Below are 24,273 nucleotides of genomic sequence, written 5' to 3' on the forward strand. Positions count from 1 at the left end.
GCCTGGCTCCCATAGCCTTACTCCAGAGGAGGCTGGTAGCAAGAGAAGAGACATGTTGGGGAGCAATGATGGTCACTCTATTCCCCAGCCTCATGGAAGTACTAACTTGCTGGTGCAGGTCTTATGGCCTGTCCTGAGCCCCCCCTCCAAAATAAACGACGGAGCTTTCCCTTTATTCAAGCATAGGATGCACTTGATAGAAACAAGAGCACACAAATTTTGCTTAAAATTCTCTACAGAAACCTTGCATTCAAGGCAACAGATGTCAAGCAGAAGACAGCCGTGATAGCTTGCAGTCACTATTTTTCATGTCAACATGTGGGATTTAAACGCTATGGAGCATTGACCATGGACCTGAGATTTTATTTGTTTAATTGGGAGATAAAAAGGTAAAGGGACCCCTGACCATTAGGGGTCCAGTCGTGACCGACTCTGGGGTTGCGGCGCTCATCTCACTTTCTTGGCTGAGGGAGCCAGCGTACAGGTTCCGGGTCATGTAGCCAGCATGACTAAGCCGCTTCTGGCGAACCAGAGCAGCACACGGAAATGCCGTTTACCTTTCTGCCAGAGCCGTACCTTTTAACTACTTGCACTTTGACGTGCTTTTGAACTGCTAGGTTGGCAGGAGCAGGGACCAAGCAACGGGAGCTCACCCCGTTGCGGGGATTCGAACCGCTGTTCTGATAGACAAGTCCTAGGTTCTGTGGTTTAACCCACAGCGCCACCTGCGTCCCAATTGGGAGATAAATACTGCTAATAAAACTAGCAAGATAAGCCCACAATAAAAAAAAACCAATACAAGATTATTATATGTATTACCCACCCTTCCCACTAAGGACTCAGCTGAGGTTATAACAGCGATTCCACAAATAGACTTTGAATTAATGGAAGAAGCCCTCATTTTCTTGGAGAGGCAAAGAAAGGAACTGGGGGTAGAATTACAGAGGATGGCTATGTGGCTTCTAACCTGCTCATTTGTCCACATGGGCAACAAAATGTTGCCCATATGTTGTCTTGGGAGGCTAAGGAACCAGGGAAATTGTGCATTCTAAATTCACAATTCCTGGGTATTCTAGAAGTGCATTACCCATCTAGAGTTGTTTTGTAGTCCTTAATTCTAACTTTCTCTGCTGTTTAAAAGCAGCATTATTTCTCTCTACAGTGTAGTCCAATGTACTCTTCTAGTAACCATGATCATAAGAATGAATCATAGAATCATAGAGTTGGAAGAGACCACAAGGGCCATCGAGTCCAACCCCCTGCCAAGCAGGAAACACCATCAGAGCACTCCTGACATATGGTTGTCAAGCCTCTGCTTAAAGACCTCCAAAGTAGGAGACTCCACCACACTCCTTGGCAGCAAATTCCACTGTCGAACAGCTCTTACTGTCAGGAAGTTCTTCCTAATGTTTAGGTGGAATCTTCTTTCTTGTAGTTTGGATCCATTGCTCTGTGTCCGCTTCTCTGGAGCAGCAGAAAACAACCTTTCTCCCTCCTCTAAAATGAACCTTCTTACATCTCTTAAAATGGACGTCATGAGTGTAAGGGTAGTTCTACACCACCCAGAAAATGGCTTGTTACATATGCTACAATTAAAAGAAAAGCTTGGGAGATTTGTATCTCTCTCCTTCAAAATGTGTAATATTTTGTATCCTGAAATATTTCAGCTGTTGGAGATTGTTAAAATCTCAGCGGTGGCTGCTCCACACAGGCCATAAAATTCCACTTCATTCAATTCAGTCTGGGCACTTACCTCCACAATGTAATCAGAAGCTCACCTCTTCAAGCTTCTCTCTTTTTAATACTCTCCAATGAATTTCTGTGTTTTACAGGGGCCCTACTGCCTCAAAAGCTATATGCAGTACACACCATTTGCCTTAAGTTAGGTAAATCACCTCACATGGATGTGTTTATGTAAGACATAAGTTTTGTAAAGATTTCTTTTTATTCAGGTCTACTTTAGAAACTTGTGTACCATTGCTACACATTTTATTATTAAAAAAGTTTATAAAAATACAGATATATATACACACACATTAGTGTTCTTCATGCCTGTTCATTTGTGGAAAGGCTCTACCTTCCAGTAGACTCCCATCTTTAGAAAAAAGGGATGTTAAGCTATGCACAGCAAGATATTCTCACCTAGAGTTCACATTAAAAACACAAAATCAAGTATCATCTCTACTGTAAGTTCTAGAACATGATCAATATTTTCTTAAAAAGATATAATATTGTGGCTTTTCTACTCATCGCTATAGATGCTAAACAGTATAGAGCACTTCATTAATATAGCAAGAGCCTATTTTGTGTTGCATAAATTCCTAGCTAGAGATGGAAATTCTTTAAACTTTTCATCTTATATTGGTATCTGTAACCTGGAGTGTAATTGGGGGAAGCAAAACCCAGTTTCATTCATTTGTACAATTCTTATTTTGTGTATATGTTTCATAGATTTACATTTTCAGAATTTAACCACAGAATTCATTCTTATCCACAGTACAGCATTATAAGCTAGTTCTCGTCTTACTCCCCCCACCCCACCCCCACCCCCCGGCCAAAAAAAGGAAAGGAAAAAGGAAACCTGGTTCACAAATCAGCAGGTCTTCGACATTTTAGGCAACATTTGATACATAATTGATATATTAGAGCCATTACCATGAATGGGACACAAAATACAAGTTAATTACAAAATGCAAACCATGATCTCTTACACGACCTAAAAGAATTGTACTCTCAAATCTGGTCTTGCATAAAGTTTTTTTTAAAAAAAACCAATATATCTATATATAGCAGTGTTCCTGGCATCCTAGAAAAGTGAAGAAATACTGATAGATGGTAGGATGGTAGAATAAGTTCAAGTTGATAAATATTACTACTTCCAGTGACGATTATCTGAGTGGATCTGGATGGGAAAGGTAGAAAAATAAAAAAAAAGGCAGGGGATCAGAGGATGACAATGAATGGTGTTTCGCAGACACACAAGATCTAATACTTGAAGAGAGTATTGTCTGAGCATGTGCGAAGAGGGAGCCTGATCTACATTTCCTTTTTATCAAAGATACATACAACATGCATTGCAGAGAATAAATCCTGAGGAGAACGTGTGACACGGATACCACAGCAAATTATTAGTTTAAAAGAAGGATCAATAATATCTGCATTTTTAAAAGTTCCTAGGAGGGTCCAAAGGCTCTCAACCTCCTCTACTTACAAGGGAATAGAAAATTGTCAGTGCTTTGTATTACTGATAAAAAGTTTTTTAAAAAACAGTCCAGTTTCTTGTAGCCTGGAAATAACAGCTACGTTGAATCCTCTTCTCTTCTTCTTGAGTGCTACACACTGAAGTCCATGTCTCCCTTCCTCCCCGCTCACCCCCCAAAAGCCTTCAATGGAAGCATCATCAGGGACTTTGCCAAGCCATCACTGCTTTCTTCAAGGAGCGGTTTCTCTGCAGGTGAAACAGATGCTCTTTATTGCCATCCACTCTGGGGAAGACTTGCCTGTAAGGAAAAGGGGGCTCCAGGTGTTCCTGGCGCAGGGGGATATGTAGTAAAACCATCTGGTTGGGATGCGTAGTTCTCCAGAGCAGACGCAGTGTGTGCCTTTAAAGAAAAACAAAACAAAACAAGATGTTTAAAAGAAGACCACAAGCAGGGGCCTTGCTCCTCTTAGTTTGTTTATATTTGCATACTTGGTTCTTAACCTATTTAGTTTATGCAAAATTTAGAATTTCTAAATAAGGATGATTATAGAAGATTGTTTTAAACTAATTTATTGGCAAACGAAACGATCTACATCTTTGAATAAACTTATTTTGCATTTTCAGACTCTCCCAACCCTGAAAACATAGATTTCATTGCCTCTTATATAGAATTTTAATTGAGCTGGGTTGATAGTTTTACTATTAGCTGTCCTGCGCATGGGATGAAGCAGGATATAAACGCTATGAAAGTAAATGAATGTTTCGTGTGGTGGATAAAACATATTGAGGCATAAATGACTGCAAGCATTACAGGGCTTGTAATGATCAGAGTTGTTACAAAATCGGGGTATGTGTCTAGAATGCCACTTTCATTTTAATAGCATGCTTTATCCTCATGGTTATGGAAGAAACCTGTTAAAAGTGGCTAGTTAACCACAAAAGGCTCAAAAGACATCTGGATGGCACATCTGAGGCTGGGGACTAAGATTCTTGCAAGAGCCCTTCTGACCCCACTCTGCTAATATAAAATGAGCCCAGATTTTCCTTCCCTAGTTCCTATAATCTAGTACCAAGCATGCATATACGTTTGCAGACATCTCCTTAACTGATTATCATTGTAGGAATTGGAACCTTTAGCATGGCGTTCTTGCAGTTTTCTTGTCCTTTGTTACCAATGCATACAGTGCCTACATCTTCCTTTTATGTTCTGTATTTACCTGCAGTAATGCAGACTGTGCAGCTGCACTGTGCTGAAGTTCCTGCAGGGAAGACTGTGTAGCACTCTGGGCAAGTCCAGGGATGCCAGGAAGAGAGAGGAGTCCAGGGAAAACTGTATTTCCAGGGGCCTGAAGCCCGGAAGTCAGGCTAAAAGAATCAAAGGTGGAACATGTTCAACTTCAGACACTGCGACAACAGTTTAATATACAAAGTGTATTATAGTGATTAGATTCTATGCTATGATCATAAGGTCGTATACAACTAAATAGTTGCATTAGTGCAAGGATTGGCACTAGCACAACAGGATGTTCCCTCCTCTTTCCCTGCACATCCCATGCTTTCCCCAAATCTGCTCGGGGGGGGGGGGTTGGGCAAACCCTCAGGACCAATTTAGGGGGAGAAGAGGTAGGGAAGAAAATCTGATTGTGCAAGGAGAAAGCCTTGCTCGAACTGAATGTTCACCTTAGCACTATGTGGCATATAACTCTTACAATTTAAATACTGTATGCACAAATTTGTGTGCCCAAGCACTGAATAGACCAGTTATCATTTTGCCAAGAGGGATTTTCCATGTGGAGATTGTTTTGCCAATGTCTGATATTTGGAATTTGATTACCTCAGGCAACAGATATGTGTAAAATACAGCCCAGTGCCACATTTGTTGGTTCTTACTTTAGGACTTCTCTCAAAGAACCTAGTACAAATTTAAGAGCCATATATCCTCTAGCAGGAAGACATCCAGTACTTATCAAGTTAGTAGGGTAAGTTTAAAGGAAATTACAAACTTATAGACAGGTCTCTGCCCGAGTTCAAAAATTTAGCCTGCAACACAGAGAGCTAAGAAACAGGGTATTCAAAGCAAGTTATCAATACTTCATTATCCTTATGTTTAGAACTTCACAACCACCATTAAAGATAATCAACAATTTGCCAAAGAGACCCCCTGACCTCTTGGAGCAACAACGTACCCGGCCTGTGCAACCAGTGCAGAGTTGAAGTTTGAGCTAAAGGCCGAGGCAAACCCTGGCAGCACTGGAGCCGGAGATGGGGCTGTGGCAGCTGCCGGCAGTGGTGCAACTGCTGCTACTGTAGAAGATGCCTGGAGCCCAGGGAAAGAAGGGAGAGCAGGAGTGACAGAGGGAGTGTTAGAGACAGGGAAAGGAGGGAAGGATGAGCTGCATGAGCCTAGAGGTACTTGAGGAACAGAAAACAGCGAAGGGACGGCGCTGCACAAGTTAAGGGGGAATGGGGGAGCTGGAGCAGCCGCTGAAGCAATGAGCGTCGGGAGGGCACTGGTCGCAGAGCTCACATGGGGAGCAGGAATGCCTGATGTAGTCGTAGGTGGAATGGGCAAGAGAGACCCCGTTGGGGTAAGTGCTGGGTTGCCGGCAAAAGCAAAACTGCTGGCCAGTGAAGTGAATGGAGGAAGTGCGTTATATACTGGGGCTATAGGAGCGGATGAGCCATGCGGGGCGATGGAAGGAGAGCTGTTGAGAGAAGAGCTCAAGGAGGAGAGGCTAGAGAGTGCTGGATTCAGGGAACTGCCTGGCAAGGAACTAGTGGAGGTATATACATGGCCAAGTGCTGACAAGCCTGAAGTGCTATGAGAAGGTCCGGAACAATGGGAAGGGCCTTTGAAACCTGAAATTGTAGGGCTGGTGGGCTCCGTTTTGACCAGCGCAGGAATTGCTGTGGCAGCTGGTGCGGATGAGGCCTGCTGTTCGGGATTAGCAGGACTTGGGCAATGGGCGTGAGCAGCTGAGGAAGCACAACTGATGGGCATAATGGAGGACGGCCCTGCGGTTAAAGGGGACTGCGTTGGGGGCGTTGCGCTATTGTTAACCCCAGGCTGAGATGGAAGCCCTGGGAAAATGGACAGCCCTGAAGTGGAAGGGTGCTGGAGGGCAGAGGTAGCAGCTGGAGTGTAACATTTGTTACTGGACGAAGAGGGGGCTTCAGAATTCTGGCTGGCAAGACCAGATAGAGAGGCAAGCTCAGCCGTCACAGCTGAAGGCAGCCCAGCCGAATTCATTATTGAGCTATCGTTTACGGACAGGAATCCCTTCAAGACCGACAGGAGTGGGTTGGGCAAGTTAAGTGGGCACGGCAGGCTAGTGGCAGGAGAACCAGCAATGGCGGACGGAAGGGGACTAGCTATCCCTTGAGGAGTGGGGGTCAAGGACAAAGGAAGGCCAGCAAAAGCAGATGACAATGAATTAGGGTTATTAGCTGAGGCAGTGACAGATGCGGCGGAAAAGGGCAGGCTGGCAAATGGTGTAGAAGCAGATGCAAAAGCTTCGCTCGGTACAGAAGTGACACATGGCGTGGAGAGCCCCTGTGGAGCTGCTGTGGCAGGCAGCACAGAAGCCAGCCCAGAAAAAGTTGAAGGGAGGGGAGCAGAGGTAGCACAATGAGCAGATGTGGCAGGAACACCAGGCAGCGAATGGGATTTGATGACAGTAGGGGTGGGAGTCGATGGCTGTGATGGGTGGACCGAAGAGATAACCTGCCCAGAGAAGGCAGGAAGGACAGGGGTGGACATGCTTATCCCTGGGATGGTTGGCGATGTAAGTGCCGACGAGTGGCTTATTGCCTTAACAGATGATGGGGTTGGGGCTGGAGTAGCAGCAGGGTTAGAACCATGAGGTGTAAAGAGATGATTCGTTTGTGTAGCAAAAGCTGGAAAGAAACAAAACCGGTAAGAATTCTTGGAAACTAGCAGAAATGCTTGTATTCAACATGAATGCATTGTAACACAGTTTACACAACAGCAAAATAAAAGATGCTACCACCATAACTTGCAAGAAGTAAAATGGTATGCAAAATGAGACACAAAACACTAGCTCATTTATTGCTCTTTGCATTGTTAAAGAATAACTGTAGGACAAGCAAATATAAATATCAGTTTCACTTTCATATTCCATGATTGCTGCTGTCAGTTTAACTACATGGTTGTTTTAAAAATTAAGGCCCACCATTCATTTTTACCAAATATGATGTCCATTTTTCTCCTATGCATACAATAAATATTGAATAGATTACCAGATGTGTTGCCAGACAACTAGCAATCAGGACTAGTACTGAGAAATAAGCCCTGCCCTTTTGTACTAGCTTCATTAGAAGAGCAAAATTATTCACAACACATTTTATTCTTGGTATCAGAAATAGCTGGATTTCAGCCTCTCTTAGTTTTAAAATTATGTTTAGCCATCTTTTTTCTAAAAAATATTTTCAGAAATACAGGCAGAGTCTGCAAGGAGTTCTTATGTTTAGGAAGTCATCATGCCATAATATATATTGGCCCATCTTTCTCCTGCTATCCCAAGTACTGTCACCCAGCAATATATTGTCAGTGGTCCCTCATTTGTCTGTATCTCCTGTTGCTGTACTTTCCAGGGTCTAGCTAGCCTTACATATCAGGACTAAAAGGAGGAATGCAAAGGAGTACATTCATATACAACCTTTGGCCCTCCAGTTGTTGTACATCAGCCCCAGGCAGCATGGCCAATGGTTAGGGATGATGCGAGTTGTAGTCTAGTAGCATCTGGAGGGTCAAAGGTTCACAAAACCTGCCTTAGGCATACAATATGCATTCTCTTACTTCAAAATCCTAGTTTTTCAAGACAAGGCTGGGGCAGACATAATACTACTCATTAACTACTGTTAAGAAATTAGGAGGCAGCCTTAGGGCATAGCTGTCAACTTTCCCCTTTTCTTGTGAGGAATCCTATTCGGAATAAGGGAATTTCCCTTTAAAAAAGGGAAACTTTGACAGCTATGCCTTAGGGACACTTGTGCTTCATTGAATCTCCTCCTCTCCCTGGAAACAGGTGTCCTCTCCACTTTCTGTGGTTAAGCAGAATTTGTCAGGATAGCAATTTTTGGGAATGAATGGCAGCAAATTTAATCTGAACACACTTTTTCAAGCAAGTTTTGTGTTTCAATGAGAACAAAATGTGTGCTGCGAAGTGCTCTGGGATAATTTAGATGACGGGCAGATTATAAATATTTTAAATAGATGCGCAAACCTAATTTCAGTTACTAAATTCTATATAATACTATTGAAAGTAGAATTGCTTGCAGAAGGCACTCAAAAGTCCTAAGTGGTCATGCTGCACTCGCAACACCTGAGAAATGTGGGAGTTTTAACAGGAAAGGAAAAACAGTATTACATGAAAAAAGCATAGTGGGGGTGAAGATAGGGAGCTGGCCATTAGTTCTGGGTAAAAGTGCTGCAGTAGTTGATAAGCAACTAGGTGATGAAACATACCTTTGACTAGTTCTGCTAAACAGGGAGATAAAGCAAGCAACTTCTCTTTCTTTATAGCAATCTTACTAAGCAATTGCAGCCATTGCTGTCACCAATGCTTTCCAATTTTCCTGCAAGGCTATGTCAAAAACGTTTTACATTAGTTGAAGTTTGCTTTGGTAGCATCAAAACTGCTGACACTCACTCTCTACTCCAGGCATGGAGACTCAATGTGCTCACTTGTTTGGGGGGCGGGGGCTGTAAAAATGGAGACTTCAGTAGATCTGGCCTTATTTTGATTGTGTACCTTGTTATTTCTCTGCCAAAGATGACAATAGCAGTCATTTGCTTCTTTGGCAGTAAGTGAAATGCTATAGTACAGGCTGCTGTTCAGGCCATAGGGAGCAGGTTCTGCCCTCACTAACCTGATGTTCCAGAGTCTTTTTTTGCACTACACTGTATGTTGAACGGTTACCACTGACTTCTAAGATAGCATGCAAAGCAGCACTGTGCCCCAAGCTCATGAAAGACACGAGCTTCTACCACAATAAAGGGTTTTGGGAATAACAAATGAAAGAGGAAGTGGCTTATATTACTGTCAGGAAGGTACATGTTTTATGGATGTTTTCCCCACCACCACCCCAATGTTTATTTCCTGTTAAACTAAAAGTGATTCAGTTGAAATGAGGCTATTAGCATTTTCTGGGAAGGGAAGAAACTTGAAGCTCCTACCTAAATTAAATACAATAAATTCAACTGGGTACTAGTTTTTTTGTCCCCTTGTGATAAACAAATACTTTTAACTTATGGGTTGAACTATAAAAACCACCTCCTCCTCCCCCACCCTCAAGTATTGCAAAATGTTAACACAATACCACTTTAGGGTCCACGTTTATTGTCTATTCCATTATGTATTTAGAATTCACTATTATCAATGAAGCTAAGTTCACTCACAGGGACCACCAAATTATACATAGAAACATAGGTTCTGAAGTGCTTCCGTTGTAATTATTCAACAGTGCTCAAAACCAGATGATAGTAGGTTTTAATTAAATATTATTGCATCAAAATTGAGCAAGTATAGACAGTAGCAGTGAATTTTTTCACATGCCAAAGTTTTATGTATCTAACAATTTGGGCTAAGAAAGGTACTTCTGTACCTCATCATGACATATACTTATGAATTTAGTGCTGGTTTAGATATAGCATCAGAAAAAGAAATTCTAAGCAACTGGTTAAAAAACCCCAACACTCAGGAACATAGTAAGTACCTTACCTTAACATTTGCTGCTATTCAAATACAAATGGATTTATTATTTTTTTAAAAAAAGCAGCATTCAGCAGAATTAATAATGTTTATCATCCTCACAACCACATGCATTTAGGTTTCTACAGCTACAGCTTGTCTCTGCAAGTGGACAGCTTACCTTGGCTTTGGGAAGATTTTGTCTGATTGGAAAGCTCTTCATTTTCTACATAAAGAACATAATTAATGAGGTGAAAAGAGAATTCTGTTGAGACTACCACGCTGTTAAAAAAAACCTCCCTTTCATTGTTTTCATTTTAACAATCGTCATGCCTTGAGAGATGGGAGGCCTTCCCCTCCACCCCAGGCCACTCCTCTCATTCCTGCCTACCTGTGACAAAGAAGACTACAAATCCCATCAGCCCCAGCCAGCGTGACCAATGGTCATGGATGATGGGAGCTGTGGTCCAACAACACTTGGAGAGTCTTATGGTGGCTACCCCTGCTCAAGCCCATTCTGAAGCGAATCTCTTCACACTTCCCACCCTGTAGAAACTATTACTGGGAGGGAGGGAGCCTGACAGTGACTTGCTAGTTGTCAAGAGCAGGCTTGCGGCCCAAGACATTGGCACAGACTCTCCCACCGATTGGTGACGCTGGTGTGTAACCAGGACACACAGGACTTTTGTAGGGTTCTTGCTTTACCTGTTCCTACATGACTAGAAGCATATGGTGGTGGAGCTGGCAAGCCTGGAGCTATGACATTGGCCAGTGGAACAAGACCAGCATTGTTGTAAGCACCTAAGGAAAAGAAAATGGAAGGCAAACAAAGATGGTGTAATGAAGTTTCACAGGTCAACTCCAAACAGCATATCAGTTACTCAATACTTTACAGGCTGCCTTCTTCCATAAGTTCATTCCTACCCTTGCTCCAGATATCACTGCCAATGAGATATGGTGGGCAGCCACCTGGAGCAGGCAGAAGCACATACTTCAGGAAGCATCCTCTCAATAGAGGTTCATCAGATCCCAACACTTTGTTGTTGTAAATGCCTGGCAGAGACACGGCTGTTCTGAAAGGCTTGTTCATTGCTTTCTTAACCCCGTTATGTTATTTTAGTAATGTTTACCTCCATGGCTGATATATCGGATAATATTTTGATACTCTTTTTTTTTTTTTTACTTCCGGTATGATGTGCTCTTACGTAAACCTTGAATTGGCTTTGTGAAAGAAGGCAGTTGTTTTAAATGAAGAAATAAATATAGCAAGTTGTTTGAACGGCTGAAACTGCATGCGGAATATCACCTTACACTGAATTCTCAAGCAGTCACAGAATCCTGAGCTTTCAATGCTAAACTAGTTAATTTAAAAGGTTACATCAACTCCCCACCCCCTGCAAAAATATCCTGAGCTTTCAGTATTCCTTTAACAGATTAAAGTGTCATTAAGTATTCAGCTGAAATACTTAATTTAAGATGAGAAACTATGAAAAGGCAGGTATAAGGTGTCAAACACTAGCAGCAAAGTGGATTTCTGCTGTTCCACCCAAATGTCCAAACCCTGCAAGCAACTGCGCCCCAATATTTCAGAAATCTCATTTTTCTTTCACTGCTCCTGATTTTTCAAAAAACAAAGCAGGAACTATTCTTTCAGTTTAATTACTCATTAAGAGTCAATAAAGTATGCATAAGGGATTGTTTTAGGCTGGGTAGGAAGCAGAAACGAGTAGGAGAATCAGCTCCAAGACTCAGCAGGTATAGAATTATCTATGGAGAATTGTTTTGAGCTGCAAACATCACAACTGAAGGACATTAACAAGTTGGACAAAATTTAGAGGAGAGCTATGAAAGTCATTGAATTTTACTCCATCATGCAAATAGTGTAAACAGCAAGAGATCTGAAGCACATATTTAAGAAAATAACTGAGGGTATTGCCTTTCGAGAATGTGAACATTCTTCCACAGTGTAAAGGGGAAATGATCACAGAAAACAAACAGGAATGATGGGCTTACTTGGTGCAATGGTTGCATGTGGTCGACAAGGAGGGATAGGATAAGGAACAGGCTTGTGTGGATTATATGTTGCTGGGGCCTAAACAAGAGGGACAAGAGTTTGTCAAAACTGAACATTTACACATTAATCTATTGCAAAGGCAATGGTAAATCCCCCCCTCATTTTGGACCAGAAATTATATATTGTTTTTTTCACTACTGAAATATTTTGAAGGGAAGTGCATTTTGCTCAGTTCTCAAAATTCCAGCTGACCATTTTCACAGGCGTTCTTACCTGGTTTCGACTTCTGCATTGGAAGCCTACTGCCTACAGTGCAGTTTGCCTTTAACATGCCCCAATAACCAGTAATTGATATGACTTATCTGCCTTTAAACTCTACGGTGGAAAACCTTCTCTCAGATATATTTGAGACTTCTTGAGTCACTACCCTTCTGCTATGAACAAATCAACTGAACTCATGAATTTCTAATCTCGCCAACTGTAGGGAAGAGCTGCACCTTAGCAACAGATCACATGCTTTGGAGGCAAAAGGTCTAGGATTCAACTCTTTTTGCAATCTTCAGGTTGGACTGGGAAAGATTCCTGTCTGAAACTCTTGAGGGCCAGTACCAATCACTGCAGACAGAACTGAACTAGCTGGGCCAGTAATCCAAGAAGTCTCTGCTCGTTTTTTTCTGGAATGTCCACTTCTTCCACCACACAATTCAGGATGGTCCCCTAACCTCCAATGGAGCATTTTCAGGAGGCGACCAGGGAAGAAATAGTCAGCTTATGCCAACTCTGTGACATTCGTTCAGCTGTGAATACAATGCACTATCACTGATTCTTCTCCTTCATTGCATTCAAACAGTATTTGGAAACTTATCTTTACCACCTCCTTTTCTCCTTCCTCCTTCCTTAAAAAAAACCACCAAACTTTACATTGTAAGCATGCAGAATTCATTCTTTTAAACTATTTTTATTACAGTCCCTTTTTGTTCTTGCACCATTTTCACCCTGCTGTTACTTCTCTCCCAAGTAACTCTCTTCTGTTTTCAACAACAGGAGCAACCCTAATAATGAAGCTTATAAAAATGTAATTTTATAGACCTACTGGTTTGGATGGTCCAAGGATACGAGCTGCTATTCCCTTGCCTTCATTAGTGTAGTCTTCATTCTCCTTTTTGACAGGTGACCCCTGGAAAAAAGGAGTACCCACTATTAAAGGCCAAGCTCTCTACTGTGTGGAAAGCAAATGTGGGTTACAGAAAGCACAGGGGCATTTGTAAGAGACAGATATAGATGGATAGATAGATAGGATATACTTAGAGTAGCTCTAACTGTCTGCCTATCACCCATTATCAGGAAAACACCCCCACGGAACCATGAAAGACAGCTTCACCAGAATAAATTAAGATTTTCTGTGACATTTAAGCAACTAAGGCTAGAATTCTATACATTCACTTAGAAGTAAACCCACTGAATACAGTAGAATAGTTTCTGAGTAAACATGCTCTCAGAGTGAAGTTTCAGGCCACACGTTCGAAGGCAGTGGTTTCAACCAGGGTCCTGTGGAACCCTTAGGTTCCACAAACACCCCTCAGGGGTTCCACAAAACTTTACAATAAAAGTGTTGATGCAACCTGGAGTACTCTGATCATGCAGGGTTCCAGGTTGCAAGGATGCCTTGATGCACACAGCTAAAAGTGCAACATCCCCATTCCCATAGCCACTTGCCCTTTAAGAAAGCAGACACAAGTGGGATGTGCTACTGGTCATGCCCAACGCGGAGGGCATGGCACAGCTCCCCCTTTGCATGGTGGGAGAATACATGTGCAATTCTTCTCAAGAGAACTACTATTGGAATGATTTTTGGGTTTTCTGCTTTTAACAGGAACTGGTTATTTTCTTCTTCAAAACCAATTATTCCAAGTAGATTTTAGTTATTCCAAGTAGTATATGCTTCTCTATAATGAGGCCTGTTTGTTGTTGTTGTTTTTTAACTAAAGAGAAACAAATTAGGAATTACGTTATCTTTTTAACAAAACGTTCTTTTTTATTATTTGCCCAATACTGATGAAGACAGGCTTGCTGTTATTCTTTCATTTTTGTAGGCAATTTATTGTAGCAATGCTACTTTTATATTCCACCACCAATCCCCCAAATGAGAATGACAAGTATATTCAGTAAGATCCTACTGGGAAAATTCCATTTATGCGGCTGGGCTTTCCTTTTGGGTAAGGGTTTCCTGGAATCATGCCACAGGAAGATATCATAGCGTGAGGTGCTTTGCACCCTGCTTTGGAAGCCTGCAATATAAACAAAACAAAGGGCAGCATTAGATTCCAACACAACTATACTGAATGGTGGCAAAATAGCCTGCTTTATGAATATACAAGAATGGGTGTAAAGCTACCAGATTCCAAGGGTGTCATGAACATTTCAGTACAGCCAAGACGGCTTGTTCTCGCAAGCCACTGCCTCTCCATTCCCCTTCTCTAAGGCCTGATAATTCCCTTAGAGCAGAGCTGGGTGATGGTGGCCCAGTGGACATATCCCAGTGGAACATCTTTTTGAACCGGATTAGCATAATCCTTAGGTGGAAATCCTGCACTAAGCATGGGTCTTCGCCCTGGGGGAAAGGTCATGTGGTGCAGCAGTTTCATATTAGGGATTTTGAAGAGATGTTCTGCCACACTCTGGAGACGCCTTAAGCTATTTGCAGCTGTTTGCTTTGAATTATCTCAAACATGAGAATTTATTATTTGACTTTCCTATTTTTACAGCAATGTATTGCATTCCAAATTATAATAGGCTGTGTGGTGTAGTGGTTAAGAGTGGTTGTCTCGTAATCTGGGGAACCGGGTTCGATTCCCCACTCCTCCACATGCAGCTGCTGGGTGACCTTGGGCTAGTCACACTTCTCTGAAGTCTCTCAGCCCCACTCACCTCACAGAGTGTTTGTTGTGGGGGAGGAAGGGAAAGGAGAATGTTAGCCGCTTTGAGACTCCTTCAGGTAGTGATAAAGCGGGATATCAAATCCAAACTCTCTTTTTTTTTTTTACTGGGTAAGTCATAAACTTGGTCCAAAGGTTCAATTCCTACTCATCATGGGACCAGTCAATGAAATGCCTCATAGAGCTACCTCATACTTGTTTGTGCAACTGAAGTAGTGCATCTTTTAAAATCCACAGGTCTAAAACAAAGAACCACAGCCCCATAGTGGCAGCAGAGCAAACTGACAATACAAGGGCAAATTATACATTCAAGGGAGAATGCAAAACTTGTAGAGAAATTCTCAATTTCTCCATAGACTCAATCTCTTTGTATTGAGGAGATACATACAATATCATGCAATGTCCTGAAAACCTCCAAAACCATGCATTTTGTCCCTATGCGCTTCAAAGTTTTCATGAATGCAGCCGTGAGGTAATACCTGTTCAAGAATTCTCCTGCATCTCTTCTTCTCAGACATGCTAGTTCTGAAGAGATCTTCAATAAGGCGGTAATTCTGAGCATCAATAATATTGCTATAAAACGAAGCACTATGTTTAGAAACTGTTAGCAGCTCTTATGCATAAGTCAATAGTATTTATCAGTTGTGCTACTTAATATTCCTCAGCAGCATAATCATAACAACAAAGCTAATTTGAACAGAAAGGAGATGGACCAGTACTATACAAATGTACACACACAAATAAGCTATCAGTGCAAGAAAATACCCTCCCCCCCCCCCAGTCACAGCCCATGAGGTCAAGGATCTTAACCATTCAAGCCTCCATCAAACCAAAACACCAAGAGGACATATGCTAGTACTAACGGTAACAGTCTGCATGGAATGCTAATCAACAGCCAATACTTACGAAGCCAACAGTTCTAGTGCAATAAGCTTGTCTTTGCTAAAAGTGAAGCAGTTCAGGATGTTAACCACTTTTGCTGCAGAAACAGCAACCATTTTCTAGAAAGAAAAGAAAAGAAAGTTTCAGCAATCCCTATTCACGTACATTAGCTACAGACTCACATTTCCGCATTAAGGGTTGTTGTTGTTTTTTACAATCAAGTGGTATAAAAATTGCATGAAGAAGAAAAAAGGTCATTGAGTTTTTGGCAACCAACGATTGGATCAGAGTGCACAGACTAATCAAAGGTAACTGATGTGGTGCCCATCCTGCTGTTGCCCTGCGACTCCCATCAATCCCAGCCTGCATAAGCAATGATCAGGGATGACTGAAACTGCAGCCTCCAGATGATGGGACTAAATGCTGGCTACCTGGGTACAGACCAACACTTCAACAGCTTGCTGAACAAGGCTTTTGTTCATAATGACAGCATGAAAAGGCAGTAGAGAACCTGAAAGTCACCTACTGTAGGTCTAACCACTACACTGCAGCAGAACAGACATTTTACAAGTATAATGTTATTTCCAACTATAGGCCCACAGCACACACAAGCTACCACCAGACTGTACATGAGATCACAACAAAGGTTGCATCGCTTTGGCAACTGAGCTTTCCCTTCCTCCCCACTGCGTATCCCATTCTCTGCCAAATTTTTCCACTTGCCCGCAACTCCCTCACTCCTCTCAAATCCAGAGAAGAAGTTGGCAGACACAGGGGAGATGTGTGGAAGGGAAAACCCTCTGGATACAAGCCACAGTATTTGAAACATTCAATACTGACTCAGCTAGCCTTTACAAAGAAGGGAGAATAGGATGGAATACGCAGCATTAGCTGAACAGGGAGGCTAAACGGCCCCCCCAAAAGTGAGCATGTCAGAATCATGCACAATCAGGATTTGAAGTCATCTTTAAGGACTGCGGTGATAATACGAATGAGTAGTCCAATCCAAACCTGCTGCTGGAAACCAAGTAAATACTACTACGGCTATAAGACCAGAGAAATGCAATTCAACAAAATCTACTGCTTCAATGAAAAAACTTACATGTTGCAATGCCTTCATTGCTTTTAACTGTGGTTCAGCCCAAGAAAAGTACCTCAGTAATTCAACAATCTGCAACGAAAGAAATCCGACAGTTCATCACTCATGCAAAAACTGTCACTGAACAAATGCACACATTTGTACATCACTTGCAGCTAGAAGTAAAAAGGTTTTCTCAGAAACTTTTGTAGAATGGTTTTCGTTGATTCTTTAATAGCTGTGAACCAGTTTGGCGAAATTTAAATCTAAAATAGTACCACACAATTGAACATTTTTAGAAACGGAATTTCAAAGTTATCCAAATCTTGAACCTCAGTTTAATAAGCTATTTTTTTGTATTTGAAATCTGAATGCAGATGCAGCTACATTCATGGCAGCATCTACCTCGTTGTAAGGCAGTACTTCTCAAACAGTGGACCTTAGATGCTACAGCCTGCCCAATGCCTCTTCACTTGTCTGCCTATCCTGTCCCCTAGCTATTCCACAGCCCTTTGGTTGGACCAGTGCCAGCATCACTGACTCCTTGACACTGCAAGGTGGCTGGGAGACAAATATTTTGGGCAGTTGGGGGGGGGCAGGAGGAGGAGGAAAGGAAGGTCTCCTTCCTCTGAGGGAAAAGGGTTAGAGGAGTTGTGGAAGGAAATCAGAAAGTGAGATATTTATTAATAATAAACTGAAAATAGAAAGAAAGTGGAGAAGAGAAGAAAGCTGTAATAGCAGGAAGCAGTGAATCTAACAGGAACATTTAGGAATTAGGAAAGAAATTGTCAGTTGGGAGGGAATAAGGTACAAACATAAAAGGAGAAGAAATTACAGAAAATGAGTAAAGATATTTTAAGAGGCATTGTGGGGGGTGAAATATGAAAGAAAAAGACTTCTCCGTTTAGAGCCTCTGAATCGGCAGATTCTACCTAAAACTTCACAGTACTATGACTTGAAGAAAGCTGATCATCTGTGCTCCTTGATGAAAAGAAAACTGTGGTAAAGAATTTAGCAATTTCCATAGGTGGATTAGATAACTGTAGAAACCACCAATGTCAGTATCTAACAGCTGCTCAGAAACTGACTCCATCTTGTGACTGGCTCTGCCCTGCACCACCATTTTGTGACCGGTGGACTTCAGTAATTTCCAGCTGTCTAAAGTGGGCATTGTGGGCACAGAGTCTGAGAACCCCTGCTGTAAGGATCTGGTCCCACTACTGGAGCATGAAATTCACCCATACCCAGCAGAGCACAGAATCAGGCTTCATAAATATACAATTTTCTTGCTTCACAGGGTAGGGCCCTAAATTAGAGGGGGAAACTTGACATTTACACTCATCTCACTCTCCCAAGCTGAGAGGAAAAACAAGGCACCTTTAGCAGAATTATTCATGCTGCAGCACAGAGATCAGGAAGCTGTGGCTCTCCAATTGTTGTTCAACTCCCAACTCCCAAGAGTTCCAAGCCAGCATGGCCAACTACCAAAGATGAAGGGAGTTGCAATCTAACAACACTTGAAGAGCCCCTGCTGTAGTGACAGTTGCCTTGCAATACTTTCCAGAGCTTTGCACAACTTGTTTGTTCTTCAGCATTACCTGTTCGCTAGAAAAGTATCCATGTACATATTCAATAGCTTTCAATTTGTATTCCATCAACACAGCCTATGAAACACAAAAAACCATAGGTTAGTTTGCAAAACTATAGTAATGAAGGCGTAAAACTATCTGAAATCAGAGCATATAGCACTTTAGGCCCAGGCCTTCTCTGTACCTTCCTTGGATACTTCTGCCTGGCTGGAATGTACTTGAACTTTGATAATGCCTTTGGCTTCCCTAGATTACATTGTATGTGTGTAAACCTTTTATGTTTGCATGGCTTTAATGTAACCCAGGGCACAAAGTAAGAATCAGTCAGTTACTCTGTGCACTTTTGCCCCCCACTTCCACCCAGTTTTGTCTCTGGCCCTGCCCACCAGAAGTACGTGGTGCCTGGAGGTTTGCCCATAAGAAAATGGAAAAGGTATTCATTCCTCCTATAAATTCTGCACTGCTACCATACTTAGTATGAAATAAATCCTATCAAAGTATCTTTAGAAACAACACTGGCCCTGCTCAAAGTAGGCCTACTGAAGTTAATGGACATGACTATCTTAGGTTCATTAATTTCAAGTGTTCTACTCAGAGTAGGGCTTTGTTGAGTAACAAAATGTAAGGGTAACCAAAGCAGTGGTGGGATGTGTGAAGCCCCACAATGACCAATGGGTTCTTGTTAACATCCTGGGTTTTATTACTGGTTTTATAAGAAGGCGCATTATATGCCATTTAAATGTTATGTTATATGTTAAAGACACAGAACTCCTGTAACAGAATATAGAAGACATATTTGCACAATATAAAGTTTCTTTCCTAGACTAATGTTTTTACATTTTTTACAGTTGAGCTGTTCTGTTATATTGGTTTAATCACTAATTACCTTTCTAATTTCATCAAGCACCATCTCAAATGCTTTTTTATCCATCTTGCGTTCTTCAAGTTGTAACCCTTTGTCAGTTCCAGACACTCTTTATTGCAGAATTGCCTTCTGTTGAAAAAACAAATAAAATAAAATGTGAATTCCTGCTCACACTGTGCACCTCACTGACCATGAAGTTCATCACTAAGTTTAGAATGGGGAATTGTTAACACTGAGAGAGCCTCAACTTCTGAAATATTTGCATCAAAGGTAATTCCAAAACTCTTTATTCATTCTCTCATTGAAGCCGTATTTCCTAGCCCCAGCATGGAAAAATGGCATGTTACTGTCCTCAAGCTCAAGGTAATACACAATGTCCTCAAACAGTTACAAAATGAGCAGCCTTCCGTCATAAAAGAACTTACCCAAGCCTTCTCAAATGTAACAGCAGTTCCTTTGAACTCATTCAGATGCACAACACAGAATCTGCATGATGCTGATTGGCAGCAAGAAGGCCAGCAGATATATTTTATTTATTTTAACATTACTGCACTGCCAATGTCGCTCCATGGAGCCCTCAAGGACATCCATTTCTAGGTAGAATCCAAAAGACAGAAAAAACAGAACTCAGTAGAAGCTAACACCTCCTAAAGGAAGTTTATTTAATATGCTGAGCATTCTTGTGACATTTCCTATTGTCAAATGCTGTGACATACTATCCAACTTTCCATAAAACAGATCTACATTGAAGCCTCTCTCCTAGTAAATTCTGAACCTTTGAAGGCAAGCAATTAGGACATGTGAATAAAACATTTTCTAGTATTTTAAAAGAACTCCTGAATTCTTCAAAGAGTACTATAACTTGGATCCAAAAGGGCCTTACATGTGCAGAATGACACTTCTCTTGATACAAGGGAAGTTGCCACCAAATTCTGTGAGTATCCTGAGCCCCACCCACTTCTTGCCATTTCATAAGGTCCTTTAACCCTTAGGAGCTTTTTGCTGTTGCAGGGAGCAATAGCTATGAAAGCTCCATTGTGCAAGTGAGGGTCTCCTCACACTTCTTTGGATCTAACCTGAAACATTTTTTTCCAAAATCCTCCATTTGTCTCTTTTTTAAAAAAGGAAAGCATAGATCTAAGGTGCTCATAATTATAGAATTTTGTATCCAACCAGTGGTAAAGATAAGGCATTTGACATTATATTATAATGTAGCTAGGGCACATAGCTAAACCATTTCTTCTGTTAAAAGTTCTACCTACAGCCCAATCCAAAAATGGCTCCGATCGAACCCCATGGATTTTATTCCTGAGTAAAGTGATCACAGAACTCCAGTCTCATAACACAATTCTGTCTACACAAAAGTAAGTCCCAATTCAATGAGGCTTACTTCCAGGCAAACAGAGCTTTGGTATATCTTGTAATCGCTGGTAAAGGCTGAAAACCTTATCACCTTCAATCCCTCCCAGCTCATCAAGGCTTGATGCCCTTTCACAATGCCCCATTTATCTCTGTAACTGGGCTGAGTAACTGAAGAGGGATCATGTGCAGCTCTCCACACACCCTGCAATGTCTCGTTAGAGATCTGGGTGATCATCCTCAACACTGGTGGGGGGAGGGGTTCCCCTGACACTCCAGAGATGTTTTGTGGCAGGCTGAACAGGGCTGAGGACATTCTTGCAGAAGTCCATGCTTGTGCAGCAGTGTTTATATAAAATAGCATGCAATTTTCTTTGCTTCTGTGTACTGAATGCACAAATTGTTTTTATCATATTTGAATGGAATTCTACAAAGCCAATGATGATATTCAAAACTCCTGAGGCTAATGTAGAGTGTGGGTTATCAATATTCAGAAATTCAGGGAGTAAGTAAAATCTGCCCATTCTGCTACTTCAATCTCCTCCCTCACTACTTCACACTTTCTTCTATCATCATAAACACAACATCCAATCTGTTCCAGCATGATACTCATCGCAGCCTAGTTTGATTCAACCATTCTCACTAAAACCATTTCAGAATTCCACCTTCGAAATAACTGAAGTTGAACCAAACCCAAACACAACCAGGAGTGAACACACACTAGTATAACCTGAGCCACTCTGTGGGCAAATCACCAAGCTTCTTGGGCACACCTGCTTCAAGGGATCGTCTCTGTGATGAACAACTGATACTGCCCAGCAGAATCCTCTAATGCTTCTTTTCATAGGGCAAGGATGGGAAACCAGTTATCCTCCAGCTTCTTGTTCCATCAGCAGCAGCCAGCAAAGGCAGCAACCAGGAACAAGACCAGTTGTACTCCTACTACAGTGGTACCTCGGGTTACGTACTTAATTTGTTCTGGAGGTCCGTTCTTAACCTGAAACTGTTCTTAACCTGAAGCACCACTTTAGCTAATGGGGCCTCCTGCTTCTGCCGCGCCGCCGGAGCACGATTTCTGTTCTCATCCTGAAGCAAAGTTCTTAACCCGAGGTAATATTTCTGGGTTAGCAGAGTCTGTAACCTGAAGCGTACGTAACCCGAGGTACCACTGTACTTCCAGGGGTCCAGAAGTTCCCCATATTCGATATAGAAGTCCCTCTGATGACCTAAATGAAAAATTGCCCTCGTCACCACCCCAGCACCAACAGCTTCTGCATCTGTTTCAGTGTATCTGAAGAAGTGTGCATGCACACGAAAGCTTATACCAAGAACTAACTTAGTTGGTCTTTAAGGTGCTACTGGAAGGAATTTTTTTATTTTGACTATGGCAGACCAACACGGCTACCTATCTGTAACCAGCTTCTGCATTTTGGGCTTTAAACAGACGGTTATGCTAAAGGTTGCCATTCAGGGCACAGGACCTCCCCTCAGTCCAGGAGGACTTGCTTTCGAATAAACCTGAACAAAACCTCATGCTCACACACGTCTCGCGTTTGCTGTGACTCGAATGCCACTGAGTTCAACGGGGTTTAACTCCATCCCCAGGGGGCTCGCACGACGAATTCCGGATTAACCGAGAACTCGAAGGGCGACCCTTGTCACGCTTACTCGGCACTTAGTCCCACTGGACTTTAGCGGCGTTTACCCCCGGGAAACACGTGCCTCAGGGCTGCCGCTCTGACCAAGGGAAGCGGCTCCGGGAGTCCGCGCCCCGCGTCGCTTCAAGGCTGCAGCACCCGAAGCAGGCGGCGGAGGCAGGCCCGAAGCCCATTATGGACGGCTCGGGGCCGCTTCGAGCCCCGCCTTCCCCGCACCCCTCCAGCCGGTGCTCGGCTTACCATCCGCGGCGGCCCGGCAGGCAGGCGAGGAGCGGCCCCTGGCCGGCGTCAAGGCAACCCGCGCGCAACCCCCAGCCGCCCCCACCGCGCGGAGCCAAACTTCGCGACTCGTCGCCTCCTGATGTCATCACCAGCCAGGCACCGCCATAAGAGGCCTTCCTCCCGCCCCTCCGTTCGGAGTGGATGCCGGGAAGGAGGAGACGCACCTGCTCCTGGAGTCAGCCACGCCCACCCCTCTCCCTCAGGAGGCTATTAAGAGGCTGGCCGCGTCTTGTTGAGGACGCAGAGCTCTGTGTTCAGCGAGGCTTATGGGCTCCCTGGGAAGAAACTGAGATAGGAAAACTAGGAGCTCAGTGGCACCTTAAACCTAAGTTATGGGCGCCACAATGGAATGGCTAGGCGCGCTTTTTTATGACAAGAATACAAAGCTGAAAATGAATGTACTGCAGCTAAAATATGATATTCATTTTTCACATGGTCCATGGGTAGGCAAACTAAGGCCCCGGGGGCCGGATCCAGACCAGTCGCCTTTTAAATCCGGCCCGCGGATGGTCCGGGAATCAGCGTGTTTTTACATGAGTAGAATGTGTGCTTTCATTTAAAATGCATCTCTGGGTTATTTGTAGGGCATAGGAATTCGTTCATTCCCCTCCCCCCCCAAAATATAGTCCAGCCCCCCACAAGGTCTGAGGGACAGTGGACTGGCCCCCTGCTGAAAAAGTTTGCTGACCCCTGGTCTAGTCCTTCCCCTGCCCAAGCCCCTCATAAGAGGGTCTCTTCTCCAGTCTTCAGAGAGTAGCTGAAGTGGGGAGGCAGAAAAAGGTACTCCTTTCCTTCCACTTTGCAATTTTGAATCTGAAATCTTAGGCGCAGTACTGCACCCAGGGCTCAAACTGTTCACACTAATGAAATTCCCTGTTGCGAAATGCACCTAGAACAATGGGAGTTTTGAACACTGCCTGGGGGTGTTAAAAAGGTGGTGAAAGGCAGCCTCACCTGGGAGGATTCCTTTATTGCATTTACAGTCTATCCCACCTTTTTCTCTAAGGAGCTCAAGGTGGTATACATGGTTCTGCCCCCTCCTCATTTACAGTGGTGCCTCGCAAGACGAAATTAATTCGTTCCGCAAGTCTCTTCGTCTTGCGAGTTTTTCGTCTTGCGATGCACGGTTTCCCATAGGAATGCATTGAAAATCAATTAATGCGTTCCTAGGGAAACCGCCTTCTGAAGGCTGGGGGGGGGGAACAAGGGCTTTTCTTCCCACCCCCAGCATTTTAAAAAACCCTGGGACAGCGGAGGACTTCTCCGCTGTCCGGGCGATCTTAAAATGCTGGCGGGCGGCATTTTAAAATTGCCCCGGGACAGCGGAGGACTTCTCCGCTGTCCGGGGCGATTTAAAAGCCCCTGGGAAGGCAGGCAGGGGGGACAAAGACTTTCGCCCCCCGTCTGCCTTCAGAAGGTGTTCCCGCCCCCCCGCCCCGCTTCGGAGCAGCGTTCCGAAGCGGGGTGGCTGGGGCAGGTGTTCCGGCCCCCCCGCCCCGCTTCGGAGCAGCGTTCCGAAGCTGGGCGGTGGGGGCAGGTGTTCCCTCCCCCCCGCCCGGCTTCGGAGCACCGGTAGAAGCGATCTCCCCGCAGCCCCTTGCTTCAAAAGAGGTCCGGGGGCAGCGGGAAGCGCTTCCCGCTGTCCCCGGATCTGGGGCTGCGGGGAGAAGATCGCTTCTCCCCGCCGCCCCTTGC

At 43.3% G+C, this 24,273-nt stretch overlaps 1 protein-coding gene across 2 annotated transcripts; it reads right to left on the reverse strand.

Moving 5' to 3' along the window:
• Nucleotides 1-1,926: 1,926 nt before the first annotated feature.
• PROSER1 (proline and serine rich 1) lies at nucleotides 1,927-22,661 on the reverse strand. 2 transcript variants are annotated; one of them, XM_083506694.1, is made up of 14 exons: nucleotides 22,537-22,661; nucleotides 19,301-19,408; nucleotides 18,424-18,489; nucleotides 16,850-16,918; nucleotides 15,772-15,866; nucleotides 15,345-15,438; nucleotides 14,107-14,217; nucleotides 13,023-13,106; nucleotides 11,929-12,007; nucleotides 10,621-10,716; nucleotides 10,097-10,141; nucleotides 5,389-7,099; nucleotides 4,420-4,567; nucleotides 1,927-3,602 (listed from the first exon to the last, which is right to left on the reverse strand). In XM_083506694.1, the coding sequence occupies exons 2-14, from the start codon at nucleotides 19,343-19,345 to the stop codon at nucleotides 3,471-3,473; spliced, it is 2,775 nt and encodes a 924-aa protein (XP_083362820.1). In that variant the 5' UTR covers nucleotides 19,346-19,408; nucleotides 22,537-22,661; the 3' UTR covers nucleotides 1,927-3,470. The 2 variants fall into 2 exon arrangements, with proteins under 2 accessions (XP_083362820.1, XP_083362819.1); XM_083506693.1 differs by lacking the exon at nucleotides 22,537-22,661 and adding an exon at nucleotides 19,705-19,854.
• Between the last annotated feature and the right edge of the window lie 1,612 nt (nucleotides 22,662-24,273).

Source organism: Podarcis liolepis (genome assembly GCF_965112155.1).
Source record: "Podarcis liolepis genome assembly, chromosome: 1".
Classification (NCBI taxonomy): Eukaryota; Metazoa; Chordata; class Lepidosauria; order Squamata; family Lacertidae; genus Podarcis; species Podarcis liolepis.

Excerpts from the sequence above, each read along its gene's own strand:
- PROSER1 (XM_083506694.1), bottom strand. The coding sequence starts at position 19,345 with ATGGATAAAAAAGCATTTGAGATGGTGCTTGATGAAATTAGAAAG. Across the intron at positions 12,008-13,022 it reads TCCTTGGACCATCCAAACCA|GCCCCAGCAACATATAATCC; the intron begins GTAGGTCTATAA and ends CCTCTTGTTTAG. Across the intron at positions 10,717-11,928 it reads ACATGCAACCATTGCACCAA|GTGCTTACAACAATGCTGGT; the intron begins GTAAGCCCATCA and ends TCTTTTCCTTAG.